The sequence below is a fragment of the Pan troglodytes genome, chromosome 17, assembly GCF_028858775.2.
Source record: "Pan troglodytes isolate AG18354 chromosome 17, NHGRI_mPanTro3-v2.0_pri, whole genome shotgun sequence".
In the NCBI taxonomy this organism is placed as follows: domain Eukaryota; kingdom Metazoa; phylum Chordata; class Mammalia; order Primates; family Hominidae; genus Pan; species Pan troglodytes.
Window position 1 is genome coordinate 29,996,970 of NC_072415.2, and position 26,352 is coordinate 30,023,321.

The window sequence follows — 26,352 nt, forward strand, 5'->3', positions numbered from 1 at the left end:
TCAGGCTGGGTCTGCTATGCTCAGCATCCCTAAATCTAGAACCAGAGCCAGCTTCATGGGTGTATGAACCATACCCTATGCTCAGAACAGGCACACACTTGGTTTAATACTCTGCTGTTGCTATCTAGAAATTCTTAATAATTTTTTTAAATTTTCATTTTGTACTGGGCTCCACAAATTATGTAGCTAGTCCTTCCCAGAACTAATTGTGTCTGTTTACACACATACATCGTTCATTCTGTGTGACTGGAAATTTGTGGTGTCTAACCATTATTATATAATCTGCGCAAGATGGAGCAAATGTTATGAAATAAGAAAATATGTCAAGATGTTAGACACAGGCGGTTTGCTAAAGGCTGCTTTTGTAACCATTTAAAGAAATTAAGCTGGGGGGTTGGGGCATTGTAATTGAGAGTAAAAGAGTTTTGGAAATCCCTTACTTTGGGCTTCCCTCTACCCAACAGGACCCAGGATGTACCTGTGGGCAGGCAAATTACCATTGCTACCCACCCAAGCACATCTCCCTCAAGGAATTGGGAAGACCTGGAAAGCCATGCTCATCAAATTTCCTCTAGCACTAGCCTGCTGTCTCCTGATATTCTTCGCTAAAAATGGGTCCTTTGTGCTTATCATAGTAATGGTGACTTCTAGAAAATGTAAGCGATGAATATTCTTTTTTGCCAAGCCTCCAGCTCAGTTCGCTAAAGGAATTTTTCAGGATCATCAGAAGGAATCGGAAAAAACAGATGCTTTCAGAGACTTGAATTGAGTATCCTTGCAACAACCAGGCAATAAAGTTGAATGTAGTTTTTAGACAACTTAAATGAAAATGGAAAGTTAAGTCTGGTCTAAATGACTATAATCTATACAGAGATAATTTATTAAGAATAACTTAAAAATATATTTATTTCAAGGTATAATCAGACAAATCCTTACTCCCTCAGTTTGTCTAAGTTTTTTTTTAATCTTATAGTAGGATGCCTTTTATAGTAATGTCAGGGATATAAACTACTCATTAACACTAATTGTCAACTTTAACCTATTAAAAAAAAAGAGAGAGGTTCTTGCTTACTACATCTCAAACAAAGATCCCATAAGAAAAGACAGGATCCTGCACCAGGTGTGTTGGTTCATGATTATAAACCCAGCATTTTGAGAGGCACAGGCAGGAGGATTGCTTGAGCCCAGGAGTTAGAGACAAGACTGGGCAACATAGTGAGACCTCCTCTCTACAAAAAATAAGCAAACGTAGCTGGCCATGGTGGCATATGCCTGTAGTCCCAGCTATTCAGGAGGCTGAGGTGGGAAGATCACTTGAGCCTGGGATGTCAAGGCTTCAGTGAGCCATGATCATGCCAGTGCACTCCAGCTTGGGCAACAGAGTAAGACCCTGGACCCTATCTCCAAAGACAAAAAGGAAAAACAAAGATCCTCTCTCCATTACCGATAATATGCACTCATTAATTTATGAAAAATCTAGAGGCTTTGCTTTGGTAGTTTCATATCTCCTTTTTCATCAGCTCTTCCACCAGGATGCCTAGGAATCAGCAGATTGAACTGGCTTGCATTTTTGTTTCTTCTCCTTCCTTCTCTCTAATTGAAGCACAATTAAATAAACTTATGATCAGAAGAGTCTGATAATGGGATCATCAGCTCCTTACATAATTACAAAAGTTGTGTAGGCAAGATGTGCCCCCTACAAAATCACACTCCCAAGACAGGTTCTATCTAATTATGCTAAGAGCATCATTTCTTTCCCCAGCTCACTCCATGACCAATCATCTGGCTTGCACATGTAAGAAAGTTTATGAGAATAAATAAATCAGACTACCTTTCCCTGATGAACCCTGTTTACACTCAAAGTGGACTAGCCAGAAGAGATCCTAGCAGGGGATAATCCAAGAACATCTGCACCTACAAGTGAGATGGAAAATTTCCAGCCACTCAAGAGTCTCATGTCTGTTGTTTGAATGCCTTATTTTCTTTACCACTTCTCATCAAGGCTTACATTTTGGAAACACCCATGGCAATGGACAAGGACAAATATACTTGAGGGCTTTGAGTAACTCCAAGGAATTTGAGTTTTATATTAATGCCCTCCATTTTCTTAGAAAACAAATTCATTTGGTCAATCTATAACTTTTGGTAAGCAACCTACTATCTGCAAGTTCTGTTACCATTCCTGCCTGTCATTGGACAGCATAAAATTTATCACCGGTTTAGATCAGAAGATAACAAGAAAAATGGAATGGAAAGCAGTCCTTCAAAACTGAGACAACCTCAGCAAACATTTTCAGTATTCAAAGGAGTATGCTTTGACTTAATCGTTCGACAAGTTTTTGTTGTAGCCCAAATCCTTCCTAATATCTAATCAAAATCTTTCTATGTGGCTGGGCATGGTGGCTCATGCCTGTAATCCTAGCACTTTGGGAGGCCAAGATGGGTGGATCACCTGAGGTCAGGAGTTCAAGACCGGCCTGGCCAACATGGTGAAACCCCATCTCTACTAATAACACAAAAATTAGCTGGGCACAGTGGCACATGCCTGTAATCCCAGCTACTTGGGAGGTTGAAGTACGAGAATCACTTGAACCCGGGAGGCAGAAGTTGCAGTAAGACAGGATCGCACCACTGCACTCCAAAGTGAAATGGTGTCTCAAAAAAAAAAAATCTTTCTATGCTATACCTTAAATTATATAAATCATATTTTTTCATGTTGTCTGTGTGGTAGAGAACTATTTGCCAACTTTCATAGAATTAATTTCAATTCAACAAATAGTGATTTAGTGCCCATTACGTGCCAAATACTACAGGCTCTAAGAATAGGAAGTTGAATAATTATGGTCCTCTTCCTATCAGCAAAATACATGCATGCAGCTACATGCTAAACTAGGAATATGAAGAAATGCAGCAGAAAAACAGAGAAAGGAGCTGGTTCTTCCCTGAAAGATCAGTAGCATTTCACTAGGAGGGCAAAGGGATAGAGCACTATTCTAGAGACAGGGGACCACAAACAAAAGGTGATAGATAAGAGCAGGAAACTAGAGTGAAGAGAACTACTAAATACATGCTAAAGACTTTGGACTTCATCCAGTAGGCCACAGGAAGGCATAAACATTTATCAAGCCAGCATAGGGTAGTAGCATGACCAGAGTCTTATTTTAGATCTGTCCGGAGGCAGAGAAGACTGAACCGGGGGGAGTAACTAGAGCCAAGTTTGAGAGGCTATTGCAAAAACAGCCAAAAGATTATGTGAATGTGGGGTTCTGCAGAAAATAGGATTGAAAAATCCTAAGATTTTGTGACCAATTAAATGAATGGAGTAATGGGGAGGAAAAGGAAGGGCACTCTGCAATACATCAGTTAAGAAGTGTGGTGGATATGATGCCAAAAAAAAGAGGAGGAATAAATGTGGATAATATTCTTATCTGGGAACATATAATCGGCCTCCATATCCATGGGTTCTGCATCTGTGAATTCAACCAACTGCAAATGGAAATATTCCAAAAAAATTACATGTGTATGAACATGTACAGACTTTTTTCTCATCATTAATCCCTAAACAATAATGACTTTTACACAGCATTTACATTGTATTAAGTATTCTAAGTAATATAGAGATAATTTAAAAGGCCAGACACAGTGGCTGACACCTGTAATCCCAGCACTTTGGGAGGCTGAGGTGGGCAGATCACTTAGACCAGCCTGGCCAACATGGTGAAACCTGTCTATACTAAAAATACAAAAATTAGCCAGGTGTGGTGGCACATGCCTGTAGTCTCAGCTACTTGGGAGGCTGAAACACAAGAATCACTTGAACCTGGGAGGTGGAGGTTGCACTGAACTGAGATTGCACCACTGCACTCCAGCCTGGGCAGCAGAGTGAGACTCTGTCTCAGAAAGATAGATACAGATAGATAGATAGATAGATGATAGATAGATAGATAGATAGATAGATAGATGATAGATAGATAGATAGATAAAGTATACAGGAGGATATGCACAGGTTACATGCAAATGCCACACCATTTATATCAAGGACTTGAGCATCCACAGATTTTGGGTTCTGCAGGGGTCCTGGAATCAATTCCATGTGGATACTGAGGGATAATTGCAATGATTTTTGGTATTCACTGGATATCCAGGTAAATATCTCAATTGGACATTTTAACTTTCTCACAAGGTCTGTAAGATTGCAAGTCGTCAAACCATCAGATCATAAAAGATAAGATTATCCTAGGTGAAAGTATAGCCCTAGGAGAAAGGGGGAAGGACAGAACTTGAGGCCATCTACCTTAAAGAAGGAAGAGGAGGCAATATAAAAGATTGAAAATGAGGCAAAATGGTATGAGAGGGAAAAGACAAAAAGCCAAGTTCCAGAAACAAGTGAAAAGAAAGTTTTAGGAAAGAGGGAATGCTATAAAAAGATTATACAAGATGGGAATTGCAAAAATATTGCACTTGGCAAGTATGGGACAAATGAACATGAAGAAATTGCAATTAAGTGTTAGAGGAAATACAAACCTCAGGAAATCGAGGTGGGAATTTGAAGTGAAAAAACACAGGGAGCTAGAGGAAAAGAAACTAGGGAAGTTTTGTTTTGTCTTTGTTTGTGTTTGGAAAATGGCAGGCAAAGTCAACAATGAGGTCACCCTGGCAGGATGGGCCAAGGATACTGAAGAGTGAAGCAAATAAGTACAGGAATAGAAAATAAGACTGATTAGCCATGAGTGCTTTATAGGTCCTACAGACATAGGTAATCATAAATTTATAGTAAGAAAGGATCAAAACAGAGCCAAGATTTTTCTCAATAGCCTTCAGCAACCAGGAGAAAACACATGGTTGGGTTGATCCAACTTTGAGGAGTGTTAATGTGAGTGTGGCAAAAAAGGTCAGGGAGTGAAAAATGGTCAGTGGGGGCAGGCAGGGTCATTAAACTGATCTGGGATGAGAGGAGAAACAGCGAAGAGAGAAAGGGGCAGGGAGCCTGGGGAAATGGCAGGCAGGGCATCAAAAGACTGGAGCCTCGAGTGTGATCACAAGTTTCATGGGTGTTAGGGAATGACAGCCGTGACGGGATAGTAGTTTCTACTCAACAGAATTTCAAAAAATGTTTCAGAGAAGAGCAGTTCTAAGGTACTTGTGGTCCAAAGAAGTAGTACAGTTGGCAGCAAAAGACGGTGAGAGCTCCTCAAAGGATATTTCTTACCATAGTTAAAATCAGTGACTACGGTTTGCTTCTAGGTGCTCTGAAATATTTTAATATTGAAACGTTAGAGTAAATTCTTAACGGAGGATGTGAAATCTTTGGAACACTCGGGCACTGGAACTTGTAAAGCTTCCTGTCGGCTGGAACCTCTGTAGACCACTCTTAACTCTCTTCTGTGTTCTGAGAAAACCATACTAAGCCAGTTCAAGTTGGGTTTTCCACTACTTGAAACACGGGTCCTAACTGATACTACAAATAACAAACCAAAAAAGAAAAAAACTGACTTAGGCAATGAAGGGGACTTATTGACTTATTTAACAGGAAACTCCAGTGGTAGTTCTGGTTTCAGGGTTGGTTTGATTCAGGGACTCAATGATGTCATCAGGAACCTGCCTTTTCCTGTTACTTCTCTGTGTCTTCCATGGTGACAGGTCCACTGTGAGGCTGGCTTCTTATATGGTGCACTACTTTACACACCACACCATTCCAGAGAAAAGAAAGGACTTCTTTTCCAGAAGCATCAAAAAAAAATTCCTCTCTAACCCCACTATTCTAAAATGGATCACATGCCATGCCAGGAACTATGGCTAGGAGATGCAATTATCCTGATTAGTTATATTTAAAAGTGGGGAGTTATTGTCCCCATAAAATCCATACCCTGCATGAGGTAGGTATAGTTAACCAAGCAAAAATCAGGGTAGTTAACAAGGGAAAGGGAAATACACATAGATACACATCATACTATTTTCTCTGTGGTTTATAGGCAATATTCCTCTCTGACTTAGGATTCTGTAATATATAGCAAAGACATAATTAAGAAAAAATTTAACTTGTACCAGATGACATCACCTACTATAATGCTAAACTGTTAAAAAAAGTATTTTTTCATTATGTTCTTTTTCCTGTCTATGAACTCATGTTTCAAATTACATTTCAGTTGATGGGGGAAGTTTCTTTGGCAGCTGTAGATAACTGCTCTGTTAATTATCACTTTGAGAGCAGTCCGGTTCCCAGTCTGCCTCTCAAGGTATCCCTTTTCCTGTATTCTAGAAAAAAGGTATCATTTTCTTGAAGCATAAGGTGAATTCTCTTTTAGTTTGAAAATAAGACTCTTCTTTTTTCTATGAGAATGAAAAAAATAAAAGCCTGTGTGGCTTGAATCTATGACAGCCTTTTGCCTGTATGTGAATTCGGAGTTTAGTTTATCTTAACTAATAGAAACACACTAATTTAGCATTCTTTTCTATGTAGCTTTTCCTGGAGGTAGATCTAGTTTGATTCATGATGCCCATCTAATTGGTAAGTTAATTTTTCAGATCTTTGGCTCTTCCACACTAAAAAAAAAGGAAAAAAAGTTAATTGTACTCCTGTATATGCTTTGCAGTTGTCCTGTTACAACAAGGGAGAAATACCATGGTGAATTCTACAGGTCCTCTGGTTATTCCAATCACTTAGAAAAGATATTTCTTATGTTCCCAGAAGTGTGTTGGCATTAAAGTGCAATGTATCGTCCACACCCTCTAGGGGGTCATCCAGTGGGAAGACAAGCCATGCTCTTACGAAACAGTTACGGAACTGGACAGAGCAATGTGGAATTAAAAGTCAGAAAGGGAATACAGAAAGGGCAATACAGAGTATAATGGTCATGGAAAAACAGTGCAGGTTCTCGGGGTGGGGGAGTGAAGATGATTGTGACTCTGAGAGGCTAAAGGAGATGCCTAGGAAAGGAGAGCTTGAGTTGGACCTTACAGAATATTGAGGTTGGGTGGGTAGAGAAAGGACATTGTGGTCATGGGGGTATTGCTGGGAGCTGATAGGGAGCATTTGCGTTTCCAAAACTGATAAGAACCTGTTTTTTTAAAGAAGAAGGATTGGCCTGGAGCAGTGGCTCATGCCTGTAATCCCAGCACTTTAGGAGGCCAAGGTGGATGGATCACTTGAGGTCAGGAGTTCAAGACCAGCCTGGCCAACATGATGCAACCTCATCTCTACTAAAAATAAAAAAATTAGGCAGGTGTGGTGGCACACACCTGTAGTCCCAGCTACTCAGGAGGCTGAGGCAGGAAAATCACTTGAACATGGAAGGTGGAAGCTGCAGTGAGCCAAGCCATTGCACCTCAGCCTAGGCGACAAAAGCGAAACTTCATCTAAAAAAAAAAAAAAAAAAACGGCCAGGCGCACACGGTGGCTCAAGCCTGTAATCCCAGCACTTTGGGAGGTCAGGGTGGGTGGATCATTTGGGGACAAGAGTCCAAGACCAGCCTGGCCAACACAGTGAAACCCCGTCTCTACTAAAAATACAAAAATTAGCCGGGCGCGTTGGCATGCACCTGTAATCCCAGCTACTCGGGAGGTTGAGACAGGAGAATCGCTTAAACCCGGGAGGCAGAGGTTGCAGTGAGCCGAGATCGTGCCACTGCACTCCAGCCTGGGCAACAGAGTAAGACCCTTTCTCAAAACAAAAAAAAGAGGAAGGATCGTGTTGAAGAACAGAGAGGTAAAATTGACTACTGATTACCTTAAACCCTTTAACCCTTTGACAATGGACGCTACTCTGGAACATCTGATCAGAGGGATATGATACTAAGATGGAGCTAAAACTATGTGGTTGCAAGGGAAGTGACCAGGATGACCAACTACAAACCAATGTAAGAATCCAGCAGTGATGCAATCTGCAGCAGCAGGGGCAGCTGGCATCTCCCTTCTACAAAAAAGGGTGGCAACAAAAGAGAAGAGGGATGACTTGATCTTGGCTTCCAATCTTGTGATCATGTGAACAGTAGGGTTGGGTTGAAGGTCATAGTGAGCCATCCAAGAGAAACCATCTTGTAAACAGTTGGGGAGCAGTAAATACATTCAAACCAAATTGGGATATAATGCAATTGGAAGTTGACTTCTGGATCCCCAGAATTATGGCTAGCTAGCTGCACAAGTTCTCTTCATTATAGCCATAATTTCTTAGTCCTGTGATTGAATATTTTGGACCCAACTTAGAGGATCACTCTCCTTCCACAAGCTCCTGTAGGAGAGGTCCAACCAGACTGTACTAGTAAAATAATGCTAACTAGTAGCTTTAGTGACCTAAAGGAAATACTGAAATTGTCAAAGAGCTTAATGACCAGATATCTTGGAAGAATATGGCACAGTGATGTATTTATTACTGTATGCAGGTAACATGACCTTTTGCTTATTTCATATGAAAAAAACATTCAGACCAGCACATATGTATGCCTACGTATGTCACCAATTCTAAATCTAGGCAGTCTCAAATTTTAGTGCACAGTAATCTAGGGTTTTTATTTAAAATGCAGATTCACTGGATCTGGCAGAGCCCTACAATTTTGCATTTTTAAGCCGCGCCCCCCCCCCCACCCCCAGATGATCACATTTCAGAAAAAAATTCTGAAAAAAATACTACCTGAGCTCCCAGGTGTTAGTCAAGCTCTCTCGACCAGTGCGGTGGCCCATTTCAGGTGTTCAATAAGTGTGCATTGTATTGAATAAGTGTGTTCTCCGCCCTAACAGCATTAAGGCACCTGTTACAGCTTCTTGAATACCCAAATGTATCAAGTCTGCCTTTAAAAAGATGTAATTTGAGTTATCACCAAAGATAATATAGCAAGTTGCTAAATACATGAAATTCACTTGAAGTCAGCCAAGTCTGGGGTTTATCTTTATGTTCTTGACAAGTCATTAGCCTAGCCCCAACCAAATAAAGTCTTCTTCTTCATTTTTCCATCTACCACACTATGTCTTCAAGGACAAAGAGGGGCAGTTAAAGATGGAGAAGAGAAATTCCTTATCCATTAAAATCAAATGCAAATATGAACTGTACTGGATTCATTTTTTCATTGACTACAAATGGGATTTCTAGACTGTGGGCTCCTCCCTATTTGATTCTAGGCCTTAAATACTGAGCTAAATTCTGAAGATAATTTTAGAATCCTCACTCATCCTTTAATTCTATTGTAACATATTTATTGATTTACTAATTGAGACCATTAATTTTTAGGATGAAACCCTGGCATTTTAAATTAAATGGTATGTCAATTATTGTGTGACTTTCTATACATTTTCTAAGCCAGAAATAGTCAAGGGTGCCAAAACACACACCACTACGGAATTTGAGGGAATTTCGTATGAAAGCTTTGCCCTAAAGTTTGTAAATATGAACTAAGAAAGCATATAATCCACAAATGACTTCTTGTGTTTCTTCCTGGAGTTCAAAGTACTTTTTCTTTTAAAGGCATCTAATTAACTCTTTACTTACTCATGTTCATGTTCCTTCTACCTAAAGCATTTTAATCGAGACAGTTGTTTGTATGTCTCTAAATACATTTTAAAACCTCCAAAACTGATTATTTAGATCATTTTATGCAAAATTTTATCAAGACAAGTTTAGTCTGCAGAGTTACTTGTATAAGAACAATGTTAGATCCCTATTTTAGGCTGGGTGTGGTGGCTCACGCCTGTAATCCCAGCACTTTGGGAGGCTGAGGTGGGAGGATCGCTTGAGCAAGACCAGCCTGGGCAACATAGTGAGACCTGGCCACTAAAATAAAAAATAAAAGAACAATGTTAGATTGCTATTTTAGATGTGTAACTAATGCTCCAGCATTGTCTCCCACTACTACCTAGTAACTTTCTGAATATTGAGCAAAGTATATACACACTAGGGGATGGAAATTAATCTAAATTGTGTGTCTTATAATGTTGCAACATCATGCCTGTTTATGAGCTTAAAACCTTCTTAGGCATCTCCATCTGAGTAGCTACTTTAAATTTTTAGCAGAATCCAGTTGCCCATCAATTATTAAAGTGCAGTTCATGAAAATACAAGGGTGCTTAGATAGATATATATTCCAGACGTAAAAAAATCTTATGGTTGCTAAAGAAATATAATACTTTAAGAGATTTTAAAGTAATTATTTCCTGAATGTCTTTTTTCCCAAACATTAGACCAAGTTGCATTGTTTACAAAAATTTATTCATACAAATTTTACACACTTTATATAACAGTTATCAAAGTCCTAGTTATAGATATCATGTGTGTAATAATACTTGGTTAAGGTGTTTTTATAATCAGTTGCACACAAAATAAGAGCTTCAAGACTAACATCTACCTAAATTATCACTATATCATAAATCTGCTTCAGTTTAGTAAGGCTCTTGGCATTTCTAAAAAGTATACAAAAGATTAAACTGGGTGATCACTGTAAAATGCTTGCAACTAGCCACGGGAACACTAAATTAGACTTCATAAATAAAAGGTTAACTAGAGCCCTATTTCACCACTAACAGCTGACACAAATACAGAAAACTCTGCCCATTATCCAAGAAACAAATAATTAAGACTAAAATGCAAGCTGATGTGTTGCAGCATTGTAGGGCCACTAAATAGCCATCTGTGATTCGTGGCAATTTAAAAGGCGAAGAAAGGCACTAAAGCTGCAAACTGCATCCCGTGTCACATTGCCTGAGGAGACTGCGGAATTAAAGGAAGATTGATCCGATACACAGGACTCAGGCATAGACCGAATGCCTCTGTTTTCACTATTTGCAATGTGATCTCCTGGCAGCATCCATCCCGCCTGGGAATGCAAATCCAATTCTGTTTTCTTTGATTTATGACTTCATACTGATCAAATCCGTAAAGGAAAAGGAAAGGTCCTTTAAACTTTACAAGCTAACGTTTAATCTTTCCTTGTTCTTTTTTTTTTCTTCTTCGTTATCTTCTTTTTCAAAACATAAAAAAATAAAAAATAAACTTGTGCCTGAAATTTGGGAGACTGGCTGGCTGGTTTGTCTGTTGCTGCTCGATCTGATTGCTGGGTGAAGGTTCTTTTGTTTATAAAGATTACTCTGTATGTTCAAAGAATTGACAGGAAACAGACATGCTTTCTTTAGCCAAAGAAAGGATACAAGGGTAGGTTATCAGGGTCTGTTGGAGCTTGCTTACCTCACTCTTGACCACAGATATAAGATAGTACTCATACATATGAAGAAGAGGATTAAGTGATTTATCAGTTAGCAAAACTGAGCAACATGTGAACACTACACATTCTAATATGACAAAGGTTGGTTTTATGAAATAAATTTTACTAAGCAATAAGCAATAATGTAGAAAAATACATTTTACCTACAAACTCAATAAACAAGAAACAAAGGGTTCATATTTAGTGCATAATTACTTATTAGTGGCTACAGAGGGGTTTCTAAAATTTACAATAAGTGCCTGCATCAAACAAAAAAAAAAGTGAGAAGCATTCACAAGTTTAAGAGAAGTGAATGAAAAATGGTAAACAGTATATAAACAGTGCCGGAGGGTAGGAAGGAGAGGTCTCCATAAAACCACAAAGGAAAAGGGTAGCTCCTACAGAGCAGGTTTCAAAGGAGAGGATCCTGGCCATTTCACAAGATGAGAAGCATGGACAGCACTGGAGAAAAACACATTGTACTTTGCATCCATTTCCAATACCCAGCGCCCAAAGTCAGGACCATTGGGACTGGACTTGCCCTCAGCTTCCCAGACCTGGGGCAATCTCAAACCAGTCCATTTCCAGGGTCCTCCTCCTACCACCTCAGGCTCTGCCTCTTCCAATATACCTCTATGTCCTTCACTTTGTTCCAATTGCCCTAATTTGGGGATATTAGATTCCCTGGCCACTCAGAAAGTACAGAAAAGAGAGCGGTCTAACGAAGCCGCCCTTTTCTGTACAGTTCCTCAACTCTTCTCCTAGGGAGAGGCGTGAATTCTGGGGAGAAGCACAATTTGGATCGAGCTGTTGTTTTATCAGGAGAATTTTCTTCTGGGCTGAGAGTCTGAAGAGAGACAACCACACATAAAAGGAGAATCAAAGAAAGCAGAAATATTGGAATTGCCACCCAACCAGGGGGACAGTGCCCAGTTGAGTTAGGCTGGAATTGAAGCAGCCTGCCCCAGAGACTCACTGGGAAAGAATGCCCTTCAGCAATTCTCCATATCTTTACCTCAAAATCTCCCTGGAGCAGGGCATCATTGTTTATGTACAGTAGCAAATGGTAAGTAGTAATATCTTCAGGCCTGTCATGGATAAAAATACTATCCTTTTAATTCCAGTTTACAAAAATAGGAGTAATATTCAAAACAATGATTGTCTACTTTTCTATTTATTTTTATAAAAACATAAACAGCTCGGGCGAATTTTCAATCCTTGTGCACGCTTTGTATGAACTTCTCTCTATACTTATATATATATATATATATTCTTTATATATATTTATAATATATATCAATAATTGGTCCACAAAGTATATCTGTGCATTCTCTAGTGCTTTGTAAAAAGAAAAACAATATTATTATCAAAATATTCATTTAATGGCTTTACTTCATTACATAAATACATGTTTGGATAGAACACACGAGCGATGACTGTTCAGTCAGTTTGGAAAACGACTTTTCATTGCGTCAGGGCTGTATACACAGGGTAGCTGGTAACTCATCGCTACAAATAAGCTATTCGGCGTCCTTTGTTTTTAACCCTTTGTTTATACCTTTTCCCTAGGACAGCCGCCAAGTATTTCTTGACAGCCATTTGTTTCCGGTAGCGGCTGTAGCTGTCCGTGAAGATTCCGTCCGAGTGGCGCTTGGAGAGCGGCTCCGCGTCGTCCTCCGCGCCGCCGCCTAGGCTCCCACTGCAAGCAAAGGGGTCGGGAAGAGGGTGGCGGGGCGGGAGACACAGGTTCAATCGCTGCGGGGAGCAGGCGGGCCCCACCCCACGCGGGAGCCTTCCGGGAGGGCCCGGGGCTCGCACTGCCCACCGCATCGCCTCCCTCTGCCAGGAAGCAGCCGTAGGGAGGGCTGAGATGGCAGCCCCTCGATGCCTCCCTCCCCACCCAGGATTTCCTGGCACGAAACCCTGCAGAGGGGGCCCGGGATAAGATCCGGGCAGACGACACGCGCTTTAAGCCTAACCTTTCTCCCAACGCTGCCCCTTGAGATCTGACCATTCGTGTGTTTGCGCTAAATTGTCCTCACTGTTCCTCTCACCCCCGACATAAAGAGAAAATAACCAGAGAGCCCTAAATATGCCCGTCTGGCTGCTGCCCTGGAGTTTGCATCGATCCTGCAATTCCTAGTCAAATATGAACACTCCTCTCCCTCCTCACGCTAAGTTGAAAAACGTGATAATAATATAAGTCGACAGGCTGTAGGCAATATTTTTCACTGCATGAATTATTCATGGCGAAAATGTAATCTGTTTTCCCATGGGCTTTATTAAAATGTTGCCTTCTGCTGAGATAGGCTTCACGCAAGCCCTATGCTCTCAGTTTCTCTGGCGTGAGCAAAACTGTTTGGGTCCATAAGTGTCCAAATTTGGCTATTTATTATTTCGATTTGAATTTTCAGTAAATACAACCACCCCTTTCCCCTCCCCCAAAAACAGTCATGCTTAGAGAAAATTATAGCAAAACCTCCCTGGAAGCTTGAAGGTTTTGAATGACTGAGAGGTTTGGTTTGGTTTCTCTTTCTTTTCATTCAAAACGGATCAAACTCCCTGGCTCGCGTTCCCTTTTTCCCTCTTCCAGAGCTCTCTGGGCAAATTTAAAGTGTCACTTCAAAATCTCCAACTGCGACCAGTAGCGGATACCCACCCCAGACCCAGGGGCGCAGACTCACCCTGGCCCCCACGTGCACGCACTGCCGCGGAAGCCGCGCCGCCCGCCCTGCGCGCGCCCCGCACAGGCACCCACCCCGGCGCGCGCAAGCCACCACGCGCAGGTTAATCCTTCCACAAACTCTTACCCCACGCCCTTGGCCACGAGCGACTGCAGGTACTTCCTGGCGGACAGCTGGTCCAGCACTTTGCGGTAGGCCTTGTTAAGGATCCCGTGGGCGACATCTCTAACGAGGAGGCAAAGTGCGCGCCCAGGGTCACTGATTCTGTCCCCAGGTGGCCGCTAGAGACCCCCTTGTTGGGCGCGCGCCCCCTCGGCGGCCAGGGAGGCTGACAGAGAAACCTCCAGAGGCACAGAACTCGCGAATAACTCCCGGGATGATCTCGAGAGTAACTGCTAGGATCTGGAGTTAGTCCTGGCTCTAGGAATGGCAGATGTGGAGTGTGGGTTCCTTGACGCCACTCACTGCCACTCTTTGGGTCACAGCCCCCTCGGTCCCCACGCGGCCCTCAGGTCCACACAGACCCGCCCGCTGCTAATTTTCTGTTGCTGCAATAGGATCGGGTCAGGGAGAGGACAGGCTTGAGGACTTTCATGGGAAAAAAAAATCCTAGGTGGGTCACCACACTACCCCTCCCGTCACCGCAGTCCCGAGCTCCCAGCCGCGGGTGTGCGCGAGGCCGCGCGAGTCTCACCTTCTCTCAGCCGGGTAGTACAATGCGGAGGCATCGCGCAGCGCGGAGGCGGGGCTCCCTGCGCCCGGCGACTCCAAGTCATAGAAGTCTTGCAGCGGGTTTCCGTCCTCGTCGTACGCCTCTTCCTCTGGCCTGCGGGGTGGCCGGGGACAGAAGGTGTGGTCAGTAGAAGTTCCTCCCCAGCTCTGCGAGGATCCAAAGTAAGGGGCTCGCACTGATTTTCACAGTTGATAAAAGTCCTCAGCTGAGAATTGTCTCTTCTCCCAGGACTAGGGGTGGGAGCAGAGGTAAGGAGGAGGCAACGACACCCAACCATTCCTACCCCGCCAGGCGGCTCGCCCACCCCCCTTTCGCGAGTAAAGGGTCGTCCTGCGGGCCACGGCCTCAACAAGCACTGGGAAACCGAGGCGTCTCCGCCGATCGCGCACACCTATCTACTGAAAAGGACCGCCCCTCTCCCCGCCTGGCTCCCGAGCCTCCCCAAAGCAGCAACGGGCGGGGACGAGAAAGGCCCTAGGAGACTAGGCGCTGACCCACGCGAAGACCCGAATGGGGAGGCCCATAAAGCAAAGGAAAGGATGGGTGGGGTGTGCGGTGGCCAACTCCTCAGCCACCCCCACCCCAGCCTCCGAGCCCAGGGGAGCCCTTCCCTGAGCAGATGTAGGTCACGGAGAACCTCGGTTTCTATTTTGGGCAGGAGAGGATCTGGCAGGAACATGAATAATAAATGCCCCTAAACTTAGCCAGTTTGGCGGCGGCTCAGACTGTGGCGTGTCCGCACCCTCCGGTGCTTCTCGCACGGAAAAAGTGCCAGGCACACGGGAATTTGAAAATAGCTAAGGGTGAAACGAGGGTGTTTTAAGGCCACTAAACGAATAGTTCGCGCTAATCTGTTATCGATGGCGGTGCCCCATCTCAACCCCAGAGCACAAGGAGGGGGACCGAGATCCAGCGAGTGCCTGGCGACTTCGCAGTCGCCCTCTACAGCCTCCGTTCTTGACATAGGACGGGTAGAGATGGGTTAAAACAAATCCCTCTCGCTTTGGACCCCTGGAGAGACTTGGAATGCAGCCAGCGCTAGTAGCACTCTCTAGGCGGGGTTAGAGTCGTACTTCGTTACTTCACTCGCCTTTTCTCCATCCTTGGAGAGGCCCGGGCAAGGCAAGCACATCACTCCGCACGCCTCGCACCCAGCCTTTGCTTGGCGATGCGCCTCAGCCCTGGCCCAGGTACCCCGAACCCTGGGGTCTTTCTGGATATTGCCCTGCCTCGAGCCCAGATGCTGGAATCCTAATACAGAAGCCAGAACCCATCTCTCCGTCCAAATCAATGATCAGCGGCCCCCCACAGCTAATGTTCCTGGGCGCGGCTCGGAGAAGGCAGCTTCGCAGGCAGAACGCGCGCTCCTCGCTGCCCCAGGCGCCGCTGGTACGAACCCTCCCCTACCCAGGGCTCATCCACAGTCCGGCACATCGGCCCGCGACTCTGGGGCTGCCTCCGGGAACCTGGGCAGCGCCTGCCGGTTAGAAACCCGGGGTTAAGAAAAAAGCCAAGGTTCCTCCATCCTGGGCCAGGCAGGTCTGCTCTCCCGGTCCTGCCTGCCTGCTGGCTTTCCCTTCCTCCTCCTTTGCGCCTGTTTTTCCCCCTCCTTCGCAGTCTCGCTCTTGTTCTTCCCTCTCTTAAGTCGCTTTTCCTCAATCACACCGGGCCAACACCCTCCCCACCGCACGCCCCCCAAGACAGCCTGGGATTCAAAATGCAGTTGGAACACGGATCACTTGAAAGAAAGCTCTTCAGCGGAAAGAATTGGAATGAAATGAAAAGAAAGGGTGGAGGAGAGAGAGAGACCCCACCCGGATAGTCCAGAACAAGCAGTAACAAAGCAAAGTCCGAGGGAGCTTCACGCTCAACCCCCGGCCAGGCTCCAGAGCTGAAGTTCTCCTAACTCATCCTAAGAATAGGTAAAAGAAACCAAGCTAGGGGCCATGCCCTGCCCCCATCCTGTGGGCCAGGTTGGGGGAGGGGGGGTTCTCCAGCGGCCAGAAGCTCACTGGCTCTACCCGGAACCCTGAGCTGCCTAGGGCTGGGGGAGGGGTCCGAGCAGTCGCGGAGCCTGCCAGACCCTCGGCTAGAATGGGGACCCGCTGTCCAGCCAAGGCTGGCGGAGGCGCACTGGGGGCGCAGAGGGCGATGCTAGTAGTCTGGACCCAAAGGACTGCAGGAAGGAGACCGTGAGGAAGTGTCTGTGACTGGGAAGCCCCAGCTCCTGCTTGGGCCAGGCAGCCAGCACCTACCTGATCCCGGGGAACCGGAGTCCGGCGGCGGCAGGTGAGCTGTAGACGCTGCTATGCATGATTATCCCATAGACCAGCAGGGCCAGCCTCGCTCCGCTACACATGGTCATTCTGCGCAGATGGGAAAGAGGACACACAGCTGTGAGAACGCCCCTGGCCTTCCACCCTCCAACCCCAAAAAACTCTCAAAGCTGGGGGAGGGACGGAGCGAAGCCCCGGCTCCCTGTGTTGAACACCACTTAGCGACAGCCGGTGCGCGCCCTGCCACTTCTTGCTTGCTATAGTTAGAAAAAAATATATATGCATATACCCGGCGCCCAATAACTAGCCAGACCTGGTTGAAGGAAAGCTAACTACCCTGACGCGATGCCAAGCGAAAGAATCAGCAGTCGAGTGAGTCGGTCGGTTTGGTAAGATTTTCTTTCGCTTACCCTTCAACTCTTACCGCTGTCAGGAGAGGGTGTGCTGCCAAGTAGGACGGCGGGCAAAGGGCTTCTTCAAGTTTCTGCGCTGGAGTCACAACCTGAGAGGAATCACTGTCTGGCGTTGGTGTCTGAGCAGAAGCCGCAGGAACGAGCAGGAGCAGCAGGAGGAGCTGCAGGACTTGTTTGCCGAGGCTCGTGTTCTGTTCAAAAGTTTGTAGACGCGCAGAACTAGGAGGGAGCGTGACACGGAGAGAAGGGGGCGAAGAGAGAGAGACAGAAGAAAGAAAGAGGGGGCGATGAGGTAAAGGGCGGAGGAGCAAAGTGGCCGTAAGTCCACCCGGAGGAAGAAGCAAGCGATTAAGGAAAAGAGGGAAAGTCAGAAAAGAAGGGGAGGAAGGAAAGGGAGAGGGCGGGTGGCTAGCCCGCCTTTGTAGGAGCCGCCGGTCAGGCAGCTGCGAGGGTCGGCAGCGCCTTCTCTGCTCCGAGGTCTCTCTGGCTGCCTCTGAAGCTGCGGCTTCTTCTGCTGCTACCGGTGGTTACAGAGGTGACCGGCCTTCTGCTCGTATTTATCTGTGCAGTTAGCAAAAATCTATCCGAACATGGTTTTTGGAGAGCCCTCTTTGTCAACATCTGTCTGCCTGTTGCCTTTAAGTACAGAATATTTTGTTGCACTGTTGCGCTCCGATTTTTATTCATGAAATGACTTCCTTTTTTTTTCAGTCACGTAATGATCGGGTATCAGAAAAAGACGTCAGCATCCTAGTCCCTCAAGGAACATATTAACTATTCTGTGCTGTCCTCTTGGATGATAAGATCCGGAGTCATCGACTTCTCATAAACACCTTTCACTCATACAATCCAATTTTTAAGAAGTCCAATTATTTTGATGGTTTTCAATTTCACCCATTTCTCAAGGACAGGTAAAGAATTTTTAGAATTTTGAGGATGACAAAAGTTATGTTTTTAACTATATAATTACGATTTCTCTTTACTTTTTCATCAAGCCCCACCAATCAGAGCTCTGGTCTCTGGAATTAAGCATCATCAAGCTCTCCTATTAATAAATTTAATTTAGATCTCCTAATTTCTTGCGTATGTTCTTTCAGATAGACCATTAAATGTGGAAGTCGTTTTGTTTTTAAAGGGAAGTCTTGGAGGATTTTCAGTAAATCTCTCCTGAGTCTGGCTGCCGTTGACAGTAGGGCTATGAGTAGATTGATGAGAGCTCATGCTGCCTCCGGAGCGCGGCCTGCGGAGCTGTCCAGACTCCGGGTGCTGAAGTGTAGGGTAACAGATGCTACAAACGTTGAAAATTGCCACCGGTTTAATTTTTCACCAGAGCCTCTAAATTTGAAGATTTGGCAGTAGTGCTATTAACGTGGCGATTCATTGCCTAAATCACCCCCACCGTTCAGATACATCCTTTCCCCCTTGTAGCGTCCATAAATGCCCTAATGCTGAGAATGCTCCCCATCCCTGCCTGGATTTGAGGAAAAAGCATTCTGTCCCCCGTTAGTCCTGGCTTTTGGATTTCTAGACCGGCTGTTTGGCTACTTTCACACCTTCTGTGGCTCTTACAGATTTTAAAAATTGATGTTGTGAAATTGTGTTTTCCACAAGAAGTGAAATTTTAAGAATTTTGGGGCGAGAAATATGTTTTTCCACTTTGTTTACAACTTCAGCTCTGTTTGGGAGACACAGACAGACTGGGAAAGCATGAGGGTTCCCAGTACAAGTTCACCTGATGAAGGTTTCTAACAGGAATCCCTCTGCTGGAAACAGTTAATTTTTTTAACTGAAAATGATGTGGGAAGAGGAAAGCAATAAGGGAAGACCATATCCACCCAGAGGCTTCCAATTTCCTGGGTAATTGAAGAAGGTTCATATATTTCTACTCCAGTAAGAGAACTCGGGTCTATTTCTTTAAAAAAAAAAAAAATAAGAAGAAGAAGAAGAAGAAGAAGAAGAAGAAGAAGAAGAAGAAGAAGAAGAAGAAGAAGAAAAGAAAGAAAGAAAGAAAGAAAGAAAGAAAGAAAGAAAGAAAGAAAATAGAGCCATCAATAACCATTAGAGTGCATTTTAATTATTTGGATCTTACACAAAAATTAGGGGAAATTCCAGTTTAGTGGGAGGGTTTCCTGTTACTACGATTTGGATCTCACATTTAAATAAGCTATATTAGTTCTGCATGCTTTTTCCAAGATATTATGTTTCTCCTCCTAAATGCTGTTCCTGCTCTTATTTGAGATTTAATACTTCCTCCTTCTTAAAAAAAAAAAACTAAGTTTTGTTTATTCCTGGCCATGAATGACCGAAAACTGTCTGCTTCCTCTTAGTTTATTCCTGGCCGTGCTTCAGATTGTCTGCTTTCAATAAAGCTTCAAACCACATCTACATGGGAATATGTCTCTTTTTCTCTGAGACGTATGCTCACTGATTTATGTTGGACTGTTTACATGCATGTTTTCCGTGTTCAGCTCTGCCTCTGCAGCAAGCTCTCACACAAAGAGCCTGCGGTGAACACTACCAGATAATCAAGCAGAGATGTCTTTCTTACTAAAGCGCCCAAAGCTATTCCCCACTGCGGCTTTCCTGTCTTCCGCCTTGCTTCACGTCAAAGGTGAACCCCATTAAAATCCTTACTCTTTCCTCCCACACGAATTCTGAGATGAGTTCAATCTGGAGAAATATTTGAAAATTTCCAAGACTCCTTGTACAATTCACTACTCAACTTTAGTAAAGGGAGCCACCATGTGGGGAGTTTGCTGACTTCACGGCCCATCAAAGGGGGAAAACCACAAACACGATTAACTGTCTGGGGAGGACGACTAACTGCTGGCTCCAAGGGCCAACAGAGGCTGAACTGTGCCTCTGACTTACCAAGGCTGCGACCCCGTGCTCTTCTCAGCTTAGATACTCTCAGCTCAGAACTCGGGGCTCAGCACCCAAAAATTACAGGCCTTCAGACCTGAACCCATTCACGAGAGTGAAAGACTAAACAGAGAACTTGAGATTCTTGGTCACTGAACTCCAGAAAATCAAGCTTCCAGACCCACCAATTGCTCAACACAATCTAAAGACCCACACAGCCCTGCTCACAGCTGCCTGGGGGAATCAAACTCCTACAGGATCACCCACAGATCTTTTGTTGCTCATGGCCATTGTCTAGTTGGGCATGTTTGACATCTCTCTGCAGGAGAGCTTTCCTATTCATGAAAATCTGGCCTTGGCCCTGGGCCAAGGGAAAAGGCCAATAGATAGGAGGAACTAGAAGCTGCTAGATGGGAGTATAGGCCCCTTCTGCTTTCTATTGGGTAGAGGGAATATGGGATGACTGAAGTCTCAAAGACCAAAACTACCCCCAAATGCCCCTTTGATTCTAATCTTGGAAGGCTCCAGTCAAGCATTAACAGAGCATTCTGGAGGCCTTTGTGTCTGGGACTTTGAGGGAGCTGCAAGAAAGAGGGGACTTGTCAGCCCAAAGCCCCAGGCTAGAGAGACCAGGAGCCCCAGCATGCACTGAGGAGGCATGCGGCAGTGGCCAGGTGGGATACCGTGGCCCAGTCCAACAGACATACTAATTGCAAGTGCAGACCCCAGCCTGGCTTCAAGTGCAGATAGGACCTGGAGGGTGAATCCTAGGGAGCCTCAACTAAAGCACTTTTATGAGAAGAGAGAGAGATAAAGGGAGGAGGAGCTAGAGGAGAATCGGGGAACAGCAAGATCAGGGTAGGAGAGCCTTCCACTTTTATTGCTCTTACCCAGTTTCCCTCACAAAAGGTATTTAGGTGACTGGGGTTAAGAGCTCAAGAGAAACCTTCCAACCTCCTATATATAATTGAAAATGATGAAAGAGGGGGTTGGGGGAGAGGAGGAAGAAGAGACCAAAGAGTTAGAACGTTCTATTTACAGATAACACAAAGGAATTTCAAGTCTTCTTTCCAACACCCCTACTCCCTTCCCTCAGTGCTCACCAGAATACTTCCCAGGCCAGAAAAGTAGATTTCCCAGGCTGGCAAAGTTTCTTCCCAGGCTATGAGATTGTTACATTAACTGGAATCATGTTTGGCTAGAAAAGTTAGAAGAACAATGGAAATCTTTCAGTGGCAGGTCTAACCAGCATCCTCCCTGAGGCACAGCAAATGAAAGTGACTTGAGCTAAGCCCTGACCTGCCCGGAAGACGCTGTTTATATATATTTGTTGGAAACGATTTAATAATACTCTGAACTTCAAGTCCCTAATGTATCAACTTTTATCCTGTTGGTCCTTCAGATGTGAAAACAAGTTTGGGTAAGAAATGATACATAATAGCTAAAAGTCAAACTAACCCTTCCCCGAATTGTTTTTCCTGGTGGCTAACACATCCGCCTTTGTTGAAGGGTCAATCCTTGAACCTTGAATTAACATTCAATTTAAAGAACTCTAGCCTTTGAGGAAGTGGGTTTTTGTATTCAAACAGGAGGAATATGTCTAGTATATATACTGGGAGTTTGAACTGCAGATGGCTTCACAACATTAGCAAATACTATAGTGCTTGTACTGTTGTGTCTGTGCCAGGTTCCTGCCTTTGGACCATCACCACTTGGGAAATTGGCTTTCCCTCTCTTGCATGGGAATCTTCAGCATCTTTTAAACACTGCTCCCCTCCACCCCCATATTGCAAATCAGTGGTGAGCTAAAAGTATTTTTGCCTTTAAGCAGCCCAGTGAAGTGCGGCTTCTGGTCACTTAGATAAGATTTCCACTACTTTCTTTTTGGCTCAGTCACCCATAGTACCCAGGGTTTCTCCATCACATTCTCTTTCCTTAGGTACATATCTCTATACCATTACCTTTTACTACCACTATCTCTATATCCTACAACATTTGATTTTCTTAACCATATAAAAGGACATGTTTGCTCAAGGCATCCTCACACATTCCTAGTATAAATAATCTAAATCAAGATTGGAAAAGTTGTGCATTCTTTTTTTTTTTTTTTTTTTTTTGAGACGAAGTCTCACTCTCTCCCCCAGGCTGGAGTGCAGTGGCACAATCTCGGCTCACTGCCACCTCTGCCTCCCAAGTTCAAGTGATTCTCCTGTCTCAGCCTCCCAAGTAGCTGGGACTACAGGCACCCACCACCACACCTGGCTAATTTTTGTATTTTTAGTAGAGACAGAGTTTCACCATGTTCGCCAGGCTGATCTCGAACTCCTGACCTTGTGATCCACCTGCCTCAGCCTCTCAAAGTAATGGGATTACAGGCGTGAGCCACCATGCCTGGCACATTCTATTCTTTTTTAGCCAGTACTTAGCATAAGAACCAGGCTATAATAAGCTTTTTCAGTAAACAAGCCTGATGCAAAACATCATCCTCTCCTGTGAGTGACAAAAATGAATTATAACACTGTATTCCATTTCACTTAAACTTTTCTCTATCGACTTTTCCAGAAAATGCAATGACTAATGACTCACTCCATACCGATTACACCTGTAGGGAAACCCAAATGTTCTGAACCAGAACATCATGACCATCACTTACTGGACTGCATGCATCATGCCTTTCAGAACTCACTGTGAAGTAAGAAGCTGATGAGCTTACCTATAATGTGTCATGACTTCTCTGACCTTCAAAATGTAGTGCTTCTCACACACTGAAAACAACTAGGAAAGGAAGCCTTCCAAACCACATGAGTAAAGCTTCTCTCTAATCTAAGAACAGAATTGCATATTCACAGAGCCAAGAAATTTTGCTTGTTGTTTTGAGATATAAAGCAGACATCTGAGAAACAAAAACCAGGACCTAACCTTTGCTACAGGTTTGGATGATTCCAAATATCTCACATATATGGCTCTACTAAGGCCTTATTCTCTGAACATGAGTTTACTGGGTACCAAAAATGTATATCCCAGACTTCACCGTGTAGCATCTTCCAAATTCCAGAGCACCTCCTCTAAAAAGCCAAGGAGAAGAAAGTCTTCTCTCTACTTAGTCTAAATCCTCTGCTCACATAAGGCTTAAATGCAGAAGGAAAAGCTTGGACAGGATCCAGGAAAACCAATATCCTAAATAAGCTTTTGAGACCACTTCAGAAAATGTTGGAAGGGGAATCTATATGCAAAATAAAACAAGGTTTTTGTGTGTAAAATCAAAAGAAGATCTTCCTCTGTGAGCCCCTAGCATCCCTCTGCCCTTTGGGCTCAGGCTTGGCATTATCTACCTGTGAATATAGGTTTACTTGTAATAATTTTGGAGCCTTTGTTTTTGTTATCATTATTACTAGCACTGTATGGTAATCACAGCTTTGCAGTTTTTGTTTGTTTGTTTATTTTGTTTTGTTTTTACTGAGTCTTCCTCGGTCACCCAGGCTGGAGTGCAGTAGTGCATTCGTAGCTCACAGCAACCTCAAACTCTTGGGCTTAAGTGAGCCTCCTGCCTCAACCTCTTGAATACCTGGGACTACAGGCACATGCCACCACCCTGCCTGGCTAATTTTATTTATTATTATTGTTATTATTATTATTTTGCAGGGACAAGGTCTCCCTGTGTTGCCCAGGCTGGTCACAAACTCCTGGACTCAAGCATCCCAAAGTGCAGGGGTTGCAAGGATGAGCCAGTGTGCCCAACCTGAAAATACTTTTTAAATAATCCTTTGTCTCTACCCAAATATACACAGGCATAAATTTTTAAAAACTATCATCTGCTTGGAATACTATTACATTTGTCATAAATGTACTGGTTGAAATTTTTAATGATTATTTGTTTAAATTATTTTAAATCCTTCCTTCCAAAGGGACTGTATGGTTTTGTTATTCACCAGTGAATAACAGCAACAGCAACAACAACTGTTTAATGAACACTTCCTGGGCTAAGTGCTTGACTACTTATTTTCTTTCCCTCACAACAAACTTCTTTGTAGGCACTGTTATTACCTCCGTTTTACAGACAAGAAATCGGGGCTAAAAGAGCCCAGGTACCTTATCCAAAGTTACACAGCTGCTACATTGTAATGCTGAACTTCAGATTCAAGTCTCCATGACTCCAGACAGTCTTAATGACTATAATATGTTATACTGGCATATTTATTTTCTCTAGGAATTTTTTTTTTTTTTTTTTTTTTTGAGATGGAGTCTCACTCCATCACCAGGCTGGGGGGCAGTGGTGGGATCTCGGCTCACTGCAACCTCCGCTTCCCGGGTTTAAGCAATTCTCCTGCCTCAGCCTTCCGAGTAGCTGGGACTACAGGCATGGGCCACCATGCCCAGCTATTTTTTGTATTTTTAGTAGAGATGGGGGTTTCACCATGTTGGCGAGGATGGTCTCGATCTCATGACCTCGTGATCCGCCCACCTCAGCCTCCCAAAGTGCTGAGATTACAGGCGTGAGCCACCCTGCCCAGCCACTAGGATTGTTATAAATACAGATTGTTAATTTAATATTAGCTTTAATCTGTTACTCAACTGAGAACAAAATCAGTTTCTTATTAATTTTTCAATTAAAAAGCATGTTTAATGTAATAGGGATCAAAGCTATTAACACAGTTGAAACTGGATAAGTTAGACTACAAACATCACATACTCATGGGTTTTGCTTTATAGACTAAGTATGCTTCTAAAAATATGTGCATCAACAGTGTACCATGAATTCTTATTTACATATACCAGGTTGTTGAAAAAGTAAAAACTATTGCCACCCTAAGTCATTAATTAAAATGATTTTATTAACAAGCCTGCACATACCCCTGAATCTCTAAAAATTAAAAAAATTAAAAATTAAAAAAAAGAACGCAGGAGAAGTTTGTTATGTGCTTAAAAGAAACTCCTTGGCCGGGCGCGGTGACTCACGCCAGTAATCCCAGCACTGTGGGAGGCTGAGGCGGGTGGATCACGAGGTCAGGAGATCCAGACCACCCTGGCTAACACGGTGAAACCCCGTCTCTACTAAAAAATACAAAAAATTAGCCGGGCGTGGTGGCGGGCGCCTGTAATCCCAGCTACTCGGGAGACTGAGGCAGGAGAATGGCGTGAACAAGTGAGGCGGAACTTGCAGTGAGGAGAGATCCGCCACTGCACTCCGGCCTGGGCGACAGAGTGAGACTCTGTCTCACAAAAAAAAAAAAAAAAGAGAAAGAAAAGAAACTCCTTGAGCTCAGGAGTTTGAGACCAGCCTTGTCGGTATAAATTTTTTTTTAATTTAAAAAAATTATAACAAAAACTCCATGTCTTCTAGGTTCGTCATTTAACATCCATTATATCATCATCATATCTTATTAAATCATCATGTAATTCAATACCACAGAAACTGTATGATTAGTGAGTCAAGACCTTTGTGAGTCAAATGAGATGATGTGTATAAAAATGTTTTACAAACAAAACATCCTAGATCAGTAGAAGGAAAGGGAAATTAACATTTATTAAGCTCCTTCTTTGATGGCAGTGATACACTCTGTATTAGCAAACATTGTCTCATTTAATCCTCTTATTGCCCTGTGAGATAGGTATGGTATTATTATCACTATTTTTATTGACAGCTAAACTGGGTTTCTTAAAGATTAATTAGCTTGCCCAGAGCACACAGCTAACAACTGACAAAACCAGCTTTCAAAGCTAAGACTAGCTATTTCCAAAGTTAGCACACTTCCTCTCCCTAGTTGTCCTCCCTGGAACTGCTGTACAGTTACAATCATCAGGAAGGGGAGAGGAAGCATAGCTTTCCCAAAATGCACTTGATTCTTTAACTAAACGCCAGTTTTAAGGCAGGCATTTAAGAAAAACCATTTTTGTTCTTATTTCACATCTTAAAATAGATGAAGAGGTTATGTGTAAGTATCATTTCCAAGAACATTTCAAAAGAGAAGTAATGAATGAAGTTGCACTAACAGGTATTTAAAAATGTGATAAAGCTGCAGCAATTAAAACAATGTGATTCTGATGAAATAACAGAACAATAAATAAATCTAAAGTAGTTAAATATAAAAGAAAACTACTAGTATACAATCCCCAATGAAAAGAGTAGAATACTGAGACAATTGACTGTTCATTTGAAAAAAGAGAGAACTTAGATGTCTACTTCATATTCTTCAACCTCA

General features: G+C 43.5%; 1 protein-coding gene and 1 long non-coding RNA gene across 4 annotated transcripts; one reads left to right on the forward strand and one right to left on the reverse strand.

Annotated features, from left to right (window-relative positions):
* Window positions 1-11,287: 11,287 nt before the first annotated feature.
* On the reverse strand, window positions 11,288-18,056 carry ADCYAP1 (adenylate cyclase activating polypeptide 1). 3 transcript variants are annotated; one of them, XM_009433748.5, is made up of 6 exons: window positions 17,790-18,056; window positions 17,288-17,587; window positions 16,857-16,967; window positions 14,563-14,694; window positions 13,995-14,093; window positions 11,288-12,883 (listed from the first exon to the last, which is right to left on the reverse strand). In XM_009433748.5, exons 1-6 carry the CDS (start codon window positions 17,975-17,977, stop codon window positions 12,694-12,696), a joined length of 1,020 nt encoding a protein of 339 aa, XP_009432023.1. In that variant the 5' UTR covers window positions 17,978-18,056; the 3' UTR covers window positions 11,288-12,693. The 3 variants fall into 3 exon arrangements, with proteins under 3 accessions (XP_009432023.1, XP_009432022.1, NP_001181872.1); XM_009433747.5 differs by lacking the exon at window positions 17,790-18,056 and having other exon boundaries at window positions 17,302-17,392; NM_001194943.1 differs by lacking the exons at window positions 17,288-17,587; window positions 17,790-18,056 and having other exon boundaries at window positions 12,694-12,883; window positions 16,857-16,966.
* Window positions 15,701-19,671, forward strand: LOC112206270 (uncharacterized). Its single transcript, XR_008540611.2, has 2 exons — window positions 15,701-17,582; window positions 18,002-19,671. It is a non-coding gene; the product is annotated as an uncharacterized LOC112206270 (long non-coding RNA).
* Window positions 19,672-26,352: the final 6,681 nt, after the last annotated feature.

What these genes read in the sequence shown, in the direction of transcription:
- ADCYAP1 (XM_009433748.5), bottom strand. Translation starts at nt 17,977, where the DNA reads ATGAATAAAAATCGGAGCGCAACAGTGCAACAAAATATTCTGTACTTA. An exon ending in ACAGCGGTAAGAGTTGAAGG is followed by an intron (nt 16,968 to 17,287) that starts GTAAGCGAAAGA and finishes CCATCTGCGCAG; the next exon opens with AATGACCATGTGTAGCGGAG. An exon ending in TACTACCCGGCTGAGAGAAG is followed by an intron (nt 14,094 to 14,562) that starts GTGAGACTCGCG and finishes CCTCCTCGTTAG; the next exon opens with AGATGTCGCCCACGGGATCC.